Source organism: Equus caballus, chromosome 16 (genome assembly GCF_041296265.1).
Source record: "Equus caballus isolate H_3958 breed thoroughbred chromosome 16, TB-T2T, whole genome shotgun sequence".
Taxonomy (NCBI): domain Eukaryota; kingdom Metazoa; phylum Chordata; class Mammalia; order Perissodactyla; family Equidae; genus Equus; species Equus caballus.
In genome coordinates, this window is record NC_091699.1 from 22,466,745 (window position 1) to 22,477,463 (window position 10,719).

Sequence of the window (10,719 nt, forward strand, 5' to 3'; positions counted from 1 at the left end):
CTGAAGCAGTGGACAGGGACGGGAGCTGCAGGGGCCTGGTCTCCCAGCTTGCCCAGCTTCCCTTCCAGCAAGGGAGCGTGGGCCTCAGCCCCGGCCTCCCCTGAGCCCCCAGATGTGCCTCACTCCCGGTGGTCCACGTGTAGCTCCTGCCCCTCCACCTCTGCCGCTCTTCCCCTAGAGAGAGTGAGAAAAGGAATGCCCCTCCTGCAGAACACTTCAAGACATCATTTCCTCAAACCCAGATTCTGGTTCCCAGCACGGTCAACCTATGGGGGCCCCCAGAGACCCCGACAGTCCTGCCAGGTTAGTTCTTTACCTAGAGAATTGGCCCGTTTTAACTGTGGGATGGAAGGGGGGCACTTGTAAGGAAGCAATAAAGAGTTGGGCAAATACAGTCAGGCGCCGCATAATGACAGACAGACCGTCGGTGACAGATCGCACATACGCTGGTGGTCCCATAAGGTATGTACCATCCAGCCTAGGGGTGTGGCAGGCCATGCCATCTGGGTTTGTGTGAGCACACTCTGTGATGTTCACACAATGACGAAATCGCCCAACGACGACTTCTCAGAACGCGTCCCCATCGCTACGCACCCTGCGACTGAAGTTTTACTCTGAGCTTCAGTTATCTTGTCCAGGCACTGACGGGGGTCACAGTGACTCCTCCACAGGGCTGTTCTGAGGATTAAATGAGATAGTGCAGGTCCCAACCCAACCTCACAGCAGCTCAGGTTAGAAGTAGTCCATACCAGAGAAAGGGCATGGCTCTGTCCTTCATAGGCTGTGTCACCTCAGGTGAGGCATTTCCCCTCTCTGAGCTCCAGTTTCCTCATCTGCAAAAGGGGCATATTAATATTTCCCTTGCACAGTTGCTATAAGAAGTAGAGACAATTCACACAAAGTGATTACTATAGTGCCTGGCATAGGGAAAGTACTCAAAATATGGTAGTAATTATTACCAATTACTAATTATTGCAATTATGACTATTATTACTACTATATGTACTATTATTTAGCGAGAAGGGCAGTGTGGTTTTGCAGTTAAGCACACAGACTCTGAAGCCAAATTGCCTAGGCTTAAATTTCAATTCACCAGTGGAGCTGTGTGACTTTATGCAAGTTACTTAACCTCTCTGTGCCTGCATTTTGTTAACCATATAAGGGGAATAATTATACCTACTTCATGGAGTTGCTGTGAAAATTAAGTTACTGTATGTGGAGAGCTTTGAAGACCATCTGGCAAATAGTAAGTGCTACAAACATGTTTGCTGTTAGCAGTGATAGTATTTGTATTATTACTACTATTATTAACAACCAGATTCTGAAATCGTTCACCTTGGATCCGATTAAGGAGAGTCACAATTAAACATATTCGCTATCTCACTAATGGTTTAGTGACTCTGAAGCTGTGTGACCTTAGACAAGTTACCTACCCTCTCTGAGCCTGCTTTTATTTATCTACAAAATGTGAATTATAATAGTACTCCTAATGGTCCTTTTAGGTGGTGAGGCTTCGTTAATGAGCGATGACCCGTGGGAAGCGTCTAGCTTCTAGTTAATTAGGCTCTTGTCCCAGGGCCCTGCCCTACTCCGGCTCCCTACCGCACCCCGGCCTGCCTCCCGGCCCTGCGGGAGAGCGCTCGCATTCCCTCCCGCTGGGCGCGGCGGGGGGGCTGCCCGGAGCCCGCTGCCAGGCTGTTCTGGGGGCCGCGGGCCGGTGGCCTTGCCCAGCTTCCCCGGGGATCGGGTTTCTGCTGACGCGGTGCCAGGCACGTCTGCTTCCAGGAACCGGCAGCCGCATTTAGCCGCGGGCCGCACATGAAAGCGCTGCAGTCGGAAACGTGACGTTGTGTCAACAGGCGAGGCGGGTCAGCGCGGGGTGAGCCCAGCCCGGCAGGCCCGGGGCTCCCGCCCTGTCTGCGCGCAGCCGGGCCGCAGCCTCGCGCCCCTCCTCCCGCCGGCGCTCCGGGCCCCGCGCTCGCACCCCGCTGTGCACGGAGGTCTCCCGGTGCGGAGCGGGCGGGCGACAGGCTGGGGGACGAACCCTCCCTCCGCGGCGCCCTCTGCGCCACTTGGAACCTGCTGCCGCTGGGCTAGAAGGAAGGTCAAGGGCAAACCAGAAGCAGACACAGACAGGAGGCAGGGGGGCAGCGGCCGCCCGTGGGGCTGCTGGAGAGGGGCAGACTCCAGGAGGGGCATTCTGGGGTGACGATGTGCTGAACCCGCAAGACCTTTTATAGTGCAGGTTGCTCCAACCACTTCCTTCTGGCCCCGCAGCTACGCCCTGAGTCACGGCCCAGCAGAGAGCGGGGCATGCAGATTCCCTCTTGATGTCAGCCCCCTGCTCATCCCCGGGATAAACTTGACGTGCTAAGGTTTTTACCGGAAAAGTCTAGCAAGAAAACCCTAGCAATTCGGAGTCTTAGCAGGCAGGAGAGCTGGCCCTGAGAAGCTGGAGAAAGAGGGACTGACAGAATGTGCCATCTACCTGCTATAGGACAGTGAGGAGGGCTCACAATGTTCTTTTACCTCGTCACAAACGGGCGTGGAGGGGGAGATGACAGACCACTCAGCTCACTGAGTCCTGGTCCGTGGCTCGTTCCACGACTCGGTGCTGCCAGGGGACAACTGTGCCTTTTCCACCGTGCGTTCTATGTCTCACACAAGCCAGGCAATGCTTGCTCTCGCCTGTGGGCTCATCGGGAGAGAGGGAAGGTGACATTTGAAGCAAACAGTTTTGAGGGGCAGGTGGTGCCTTCCCCCGGCTGAGAACTCCCTGGGGACAGGTTCCCCGCATGGGCTCCAGATAACCACAGGGTTCTGGAAGACTCGGATGCTTTGAGATCTGGAGCATGACAAGCCAGGCGCTGGCCGTCAGGAAACATCAGGACACCTCTGAGGGAGAAGGGGAGAGGCAAAAATACTCAGCCGGGTCATTTCCCATGAAATTTTTTCTTTTTTTCCTAAGAGCACTTGACTAAGGAACGGTAATGTTCATTCACGCACAAACACACCCAATGAGAGGAAGTCCAGGAAGGATGTAGAAAATAATTATGGAATGTTGCCTTCAGCAGCAAGAAGACAGGATATGGCAAATCCATCAGACCTTGCTAGACTCGAAAAAGTTAGACTGCCTTGGCAAAGAGATGTGCTCCCCGGCATAATTATTATTGCATAATAACCCATTAAATCTTTTCTCAATGTGCCTCCCCCTCCAGCAAGCCCCCCAGACACGAAGGCCCACAATTTCATACTTGGATTTTCTGTCAAGTTCTAAGGACCATGACAAAAGTAGACTGGGGGAAAAATATACTTTTTGCTCAAGTCTGGAAGGAGGCATCAGATGATTGTGACCCTCTGGCAGTGGTTAGTCAAAGAAAAAGATTAAACAAATATTTACCTACTAAATTGACTAAGCTTATTCTGTCTGACTGAATACCAGGCACATGGAAAGCTGAATGAAATGACACAAGATTAACTAGTTGTTGCCTTCAGCCAAAAGAGGAGGGCAGAAGGGGACAGCCACATCACACGATGGGGTTATTTTTAAAAAACGCAGAAGACCATCTTTCTCTTCCACAGGAAAAGGATTATTTTATTAAGTATTTTAAAACAACTACTTAACATTGACTCATAGATAAAAATATTTACAATTTTACACCTTCAGGAAGGTTCCAAAATATAAACACTGTACCTCTCCCTAGAGAAAAAAATTCTTCTCTTCAAAAACAGGAATACATTCATTTTTCTCGCTTTGTAGATCAAGTAATTATACAAATAAACATCTGAAACATTTTCCTTTTTAATATATTTATATAATATATATTTATAACAGTTTTACAAATAAAGGCAACGACGTTATACCAAAATAAAAACAGGAAAAGAAAAAGTTAAACCACAATCGGCGATCAAGCATAGTGCATTTTTTGAAACGCTGGTGCAGGGCTGGCTGGACAAGTCAGAAAACAAGTACTCTGGACCAAAAATAAAACTTCTTTGAAGGAGACAGAATCGTTTTTAGCCATCAGGCCACTCCAGATGCCGCCGGGCGAGGGGAATCAGCCTGCAGAAAGGATCTTGCTGTGCCAAGGGCCTGTTAGGCCTTTAAGAAGCTAAGCTTGGTGGAAAGGAGTTTGGAGATAGGACTGAAAACGGACTCCAGCTCTGCTTGTTGAAGGCAGCAATTAGTTACTTGGCTGTATGCACTTTGGGGTGCTGGGAAATAGGCCTCTGGAGCTCTCCGACCGTGGTTTGGTTCCCTGGACAGCAAGACTGTTTCTAGATGAGACCTAGAAACAGGTGCCAGAGGCCCCAGGGACTCCTCCCTCATTCCCTGGCAGCTCGGCTTGTACCAGGGGGCCCAGTTCCTCGGTAAGCTAACCACGAAAGCCTGAGGAGGGAACTACATTCTCTTTATTCATCCGAGGCAGGGGTGGGGAGCAGACCTGCGGAAATCTCCCCAAACCACTGCCGTGCTGTGCCAGTGTCTGCTACCTCACCACTTTGCAGAAAGCTCAGTCTGGGTGCCCTCTCCCTGTATGGTGAGTCACGGAGACAATAAAAGGGAGAAGGGTGGGGTCACAAGAGCTGGCTGGGAGCTGCACTCTGGAAAGCCCTCTTTTGAAAGTACCTTTTTCTCAAAGCCACAAGACCCAGCTCCCAAAGCGAAGACTGACTCACACACCAAGAGTCTGAAGCTTTTGGAAATCCAGCTGATTTGTATCAGAGGGGGCTATTCTCTGGGTGGGGAAGAGCCAGAGGTCTGTGACAAGCCCCCAAACCTCCCGATGTCAGGCAATCCTTCATGTCTTCCCTACGCCAAAAGGAGCTTCAATGTCCTACACCAACACACGATGTGCACGCATGCACGCGCACACACACACACACACACCCCCCGAATTTTCTCTCCATGCCTCAGATTATCTCGGCACACACACGGGAACAAACTCGCTGCACTCACAAACACATTTTTTTTTTTGGAAGTAGGGAGGAAGGAAAGCAAAGCAACAGGATCCCCTAAAGAGTTTAGTCTTTGGTTTCTAAGTTTAAAGGGGGGATCTGCTTCAGAGCTTGGAGCAGGGCAGAAGAGTCGAGGGCCGGATGGGTGGGCAAGGGAGAAGGGAGTCTCTGGGGCATGAGCAAGGGGGCCGAGATCTTGTCTGGGTTCATGAAGCTGGTGAGGGCTGCAGCGGAGGCGTTGAGGCCCGGGTACAACACTGGGACCGAGGTGGGGTACCAGCACTTCTCCAGCATGGGCAAGTAGGCAGTTGCTGAGGGTGGGATCAGGTAGAAGGGCAGGCAAAAGGGAGGCTGGTGCGGGTGTGGACCCAGGAACGGGGAGCTCATCAGGTCACTGCCAGTGAAATGGCCTTCATCATCTGAGAGCTGCATTCTGCTCTTTTTTGTGGGGGGTTCTTCAGATTCTTGCTTAATAGCACCAATCCTTTCTCCCATGGTGAACCTGCGTCCATGATCGCTCTTGAAGTACGGTTGCTCGCCGCGCAAGTCACCCTTCTCTGATTCTCCTCCGTAGCCGCTGTCTGTGTCCGTGTCACTGCCACTCTGCTCCCCACTTGAGTGAGGGAAAGTCCGCTGGATGACTGGCACACAGTTTTTCCCAGGGCCTTCGGAGCCGTTGGCCAGGGAGCTGGGTTTCTCCTTGAAGTCCATCACTTTGGGAGCCGGGTCTGCCGGCTTCCTGGAGGTACCACCCTGCAGCAGCTCCGAGACCACTCGGTGGAGGTGAGTGACGAGCTGTGAAGACTTCAGGTCCCGAGTGTTCTCATGCTTCGCCAGGTACTGAAGCACCTCCCGGGCACACGTCTGGAAACCTGAGCAGAACATCTCTTGACCTGCTTCGACATTTCTCCCCGACAGCTCACCTGGATCAACAGAGATCCAAAGGAAGACATTTCAGAAGGCCCTGTGGTTCACCTGGCGACCTATTCTGCAAAGACCGGGAGCTTGCCTTTTTATTAATAGCATTTGCTCATTTATGTTCCTAACTCCAAAAGTAATATGACCAGAGAAAATTTGGATTACACTGAAAAGGATAAAGAATAAACTAAAAATCATCCATAATCCTACCACCCAGAGAGAAAATAGGATTGTAAGGGCTGCATAGTATCCCATCATATAAATAGACCATAATTCACAGAGACGGGCTATTTCTCCTCTTGCTGAATTTATAGACTGTTCCGAGTTTTCATTATAAGCAACACAGCAATGAACATCCTGATATGTTCTAAGTCAGAGCCAATTTATAGAACTCGATTGCACTGTAGCAAGATAGACAGAGACCAGACAGTCATAAAATGAGATAAAGAATGAACAAGATCACCTGAAGTAAGCTTATTTCCAATGATTTATAAAAGCTGCAGTCATGCTGTAAGCTTTAAACTCAAAGGCTGTTTCTAAGCCCTGGCCATGTATTCTCTCCACGACCACCAGGAAATCAGGTGTGATCATCTTTCTATTTTCAGTGAGGAAACTGGCAGACCTGCTTGCTAGGCTTTTGTGATTCTCATCACCCTAGTCTTGGAAAGGAGGGCAGAGAAGAATGGAATGAGGGAGTGGGTGGAAGAATTTCTCCCTGGCCTGTACAGTATTATCTGGAAGGGGTGAGACGGGAAGGTTAGAAGGTGACTGGGATTCTCTGGAAATCGGGAGAAGCGAATGATGAAACTTCAGTGGTTTCATTAGATTGTGCAATTCGCCAAGATACCTAGTGGCTATTCAGGGAACCACATGAAATGCAGGAAAAACTCCTGCTGTCATCCTGCCAGGATCATACCACACACCGAGCGATAAGGAAGTAGAGAAACAGGAAGACACTGGGGCATACCCATGATTTATTCTCCAATGAAACAGGGCTAAGAAGACGAACTGTAAAACACCCACGATGCAAATTACAGGTGCCTTGGCACTTTCAAAGGGAGGGGGCAAAATCTCCCAGAACTCAGAAACTCTTAAGCCAAAATGCCAGAGAAATATTTTATCATTTGACTAATACGCATTCATGCCAGGTGGCACACAGCAGCATTCCAAATGAAAAGTCTGACCTTTTAGGAAAGACAAAACAGCATCTCCCCCAACGAATGTGCATGAGCAGTTTGTTGCAGGACTGTTTCTTATTCCAGATGTCGAGCCCCCAGGCTCTCTGTTTGTGCTAGAACTCTTAAGAGATGATAGCCACGCTCCGGCACTCACCAGCTTGTAAACCGCTCTGCAGGGCGATGATTTTCTGCTGCTGCTGATCAATTAGGTTTGTTAGCGCTTTCACATGCTTCAAGGTAAGTTCAAGAACCACCGCTTTTTCCAAGTGACCCAAAGTCTGGAATGAAAACATCCTCAGTCAGCGGTGAGCTCAGAAAAGTCCCACCTCTGGGACATTTATTAGCAATGAGAAATGTCTCTAAGGGGGGAAAAAAAATGAAATAGCCTTTCCTAGTTGGCTAAGTTTAGTTTCAGGTTTATAGATTATGTTTTTAAACAATATATATTATACATGTTTCCAATTAAAGAACAAAAAAGTGTCACCTATCTTTGGAGGCCTTTTGGAAGAGGCAGCTACCTCAGGAGAAAGCTTTGACAGATATATTTCTCCAGCAGCCGCTGCTGACCTGAACTAAGGGGGATCTGGAGATGTCGTTTCTCTGCAGTGGTGTCAACGGGAGCAGGGACATCTACTATGTCTGGCAGCCTAGAGGCTTTCCCTAGCTTCTTTCCTGACACCCTTTCATAACTTCCAGCTCATCCAGGCTTTTTCTTCCTTCTCAAATACTTTTTTTTTCCTTTCCCCAACCAAAGGCTGACAAGCTAGTAAGCTGTTGGCTACTGACAGGAAAGGACAGGATGTAAAAATTACACACCAAAACAAGTCCGCTTAGTTAAAAAGGTGTGTGTGTGTTGGGGGGGGGGGGTGGCCAGCGGAGAGAAGGGGGTAAATAAAATCTGCGTGTTGCCTGGTTGGCTCAAGTCTGTTAAACTAGAGAACCCTGAAAATCACCAGAAGGGAAAGTCTTAAACCCTTGAAAAGGAAGGCCAGTTGGTGTTGGAGCCAACTTGGAGAAGTCCAAGAGCTTCTCACTTCATTTGGATGAGGCAGGCAGAAAATCCCAGGACTGAGGAAGGGTACCCCAAAACAGAGCCACCCGCCAGCTCCTATCCGGCCGTCGGGTCTGCAGTTCCCCGCGGGGCCTGCAGGCGGCGAGTGACCCCTGCCCGCCCTCCGGGCAGACGAGCTGGCTTGGAGAGGAGCCAGCTTCTCACTTACTGTAAGTTTGAGATGTTCGGGTAGGAGATCCTTCAGCTGGGCGATGCACTCGTTAATCCGGTCACGTCTCTTTTTCTCGATGAGCCGGTGCGGCAGTTTGTAGGTCTCCTGCAAGGCGCACGAGGAGGAGGTGGGCGCCTGAGGAAGGGGGTGAGAGCCCCCTTTCCTCCCCTACCCCGCGGCGGGATACGAGTTGGGGCAGCGGAGCATAGTCATACCCAGAATCACCTTCTGCCCCTTCTTCTCCATGCCACTCAGTAGAGGCACTGAGCCCACCCCTTGCATACCCCCGCCAACCTCAAAGTGAGAAAACTTTTCTTGGAAACTCAGCGCGTGCGAGGGGCTGGGGTCCTCAGGGGCGCGGTGCTCTCACCTTGCTGTCGTCGCTCCGCTTCATTCCTCGCCTCGACTTGTACACTTGGTACATGTGGGCAAAATCCATCCTGCAGAGAGAGGGACCAGGCAGGGTCGTGACTTTGCGTGCGCACCGGCTGCAGGAGCCCTGGCAGACAAGAGCCCCCGGATGCTCCGGAGCTGCTCCCAGTTGAGAGCGGCGCAGAAGGCAGGGCTGGAGTTGAGGTTGGAAGGGGCCAGGGAGTGCCAACTTACCCTGGTAGGTCGCCGGGCTCCAGTCCTGGCGCTTTGGGCAGGCAGGCGGGGGGCGGTTGCGCGCTGGGGATCCGCTCCATGGCGCGGCGAGCCGGGGCACTGTGCGCTCCTGTCTGCAGTAGCGGAGCGTCGCGGTGAGGACTGTCCTGGAAGGGTCTCTCCGCAGGGGTTCTTCTGAGTCTGAGCTCCCTGAAATCCGCTAGGCTGCTGGGAGCTGCGGCTTTGAGGTGCTGCTGCTTCAGTTGGGGGCGTGCATGGTGTCCCCGCGGCCTCTGGCTCTGGCTCTGCGCACAGACTGGCGGTGTGTGCTCCCTGCGCCGTCTGCGCCGTGCGAGCCAAGTGAATGAGAAGTGGGGCGGGCGGGGAGGCGGGAGAGAGCGCGGGGGGGAGGCGGTTAGGGCGGAGTGGGGGGGGGGGGGGTGGGGGGGCGAGCTGAGGAGTAATGGAGAGGCTGCGGGCTGGGTTAAATGGGAGCGTGTGGGTGGGTTGGAGCTACGTGTTCTACCCTGTGACTCCAGGCACGTCTGGCCGCTGCCGGGGAGGGAAGGAGCGACCTGCCCGCCCTCCCCCGGCTTCATCACATGAGTCTCACGTGTTGGACAACGCTCCCGCGGCTGCGAGGGAGCCCCCACCCCCAGCCTGGGCCCCCAGGTGTCTGCGGCTGCGGCTGCCTTTCCCCGAAGAGGGGGTGGCAGCGCGGCCCGGGTCCTGCCCAGCCGGGTGGGGGGTGTGGAAGCTAGGAGAGGCCGGGGAGCCGGGGGGTCCGAGGAAGGTGGGGGGGGTTGGTAACGTGGGCGAACCTGCCCCAGGGAAATGAAGTAAGTTCCCGTCTCCTGGGAGGGAACGGGGGAGGACGGATCCGCCCGCGTCTGACTCAAGCCGGGAGAGGAATATCCCCTTGCTCGCTCCAGCCCAACCCTCTTCCTCCTCCCCCGCCCGGCCGGCTCGCAGGAACCGGCGCGCAGCGGAGGGAGTCGCCCAGCCCCCTGCCTTCCCCAGAGGCTGGGGTTTCTTTCCGTGCCGGCTTCCCTGCCCCCAGCCCTCCGCCCGGCGTCCAGGAATTGCCCGCCTGGGGAGGGGCCGAGGGGCGGGGCGGATGTCACCCCATGGGAAGCGGGCGGGCTGCCAAACGCAGGGGCAGCCGAGGCCGCCGCCGAGCACGCTGCGCGCACCTGACCGCCGAGGGTGTGCGCCGCGGGCCCCTTGCTCCAGGGAGCTCCGCTCTGGGCACAGCCTGCGGGCCGCCAGGCACCCCCGCGCGCCCCCCCGGATGCCCCCCTCCCTCCTTCGGCTAGTCAAGCCCAGAAGGAGACCGGGCGCGGTGCCCTGCGTTCCCTCCCTGCTCTGCCCCCTCCGGAGCAGAGGCGTCCGGGTCGCCTCCCCTCCGGCTGCGACGTTACACAACCGCGGCGGCAGCGCCTGCCCTCCAGCCGCCCGGGGCGTGACGCTTCACGTGGCCGGGGCTCGGGCGCAGCGCCGCCGACTGCGAGCCCCTCTGCTCCGGCTGGGGGACCGGGAGCCCTGGGACATGGTGTGCCCTCCGGGGTCGGCCATGCCCCCGCCTGCCGGGAACTTCGGCGGCGCTGTGTGCGGTCTGCACCCAGAGCAGGAGGGGAAGGGAGGCGAGAAAAACTGTCTGCCCATCACAGTGAAATCTTAGCATCCGTTCAGTCGACACACGTTTGAGCCCCCTACTCTGTGCCAGGAGTGTGCCCGTTGCTAGAAACACTGGGGAGTCAAACATAGCTTCTGCCCTGGAGTGTACGGGAACCCCTGGGAAGAGGATAAATCGAGCAATGAGGGGACGGCAGCCCTGGGAAAATTATATCGGTCCC

General features: G+C 54.0%; 1 protein-coding gene across 1 annotated transcript; it reads right to left on the minus strand.

Annotated features, from left to right (window-relative positions):
- Window positions 1-3,568: 3,568 nt before the first annotated feature.
- Window positions 3,569-9,753, minus strand: BHLHE40 (basic helix-loop-helix family member e40). The gene is made up of 5 exons (XM_001496282.7): window positions 8,885-9,753; window positions 8,649-8,718; window positions 8,276-8,383; window positions 7,210-7,333; window positions 3,569-5,882 (listed from the first exon to the last, which is right to left on the minus strand). Exons 1-5 carry the CDS (start codon window positions 9,460-9,462, stop codon window positions 5,026-5,028), a joined length of 1,737 nt encoding a protein of 578 aa, XP_001496332.2. The 5' UTR covers window positions 9,463-9,753; the 3' UTR covers window positions 3,569-5,025.
- Between the last annotated feature and the right edge of the window lie 966 nt (window positions 9,754-10,719).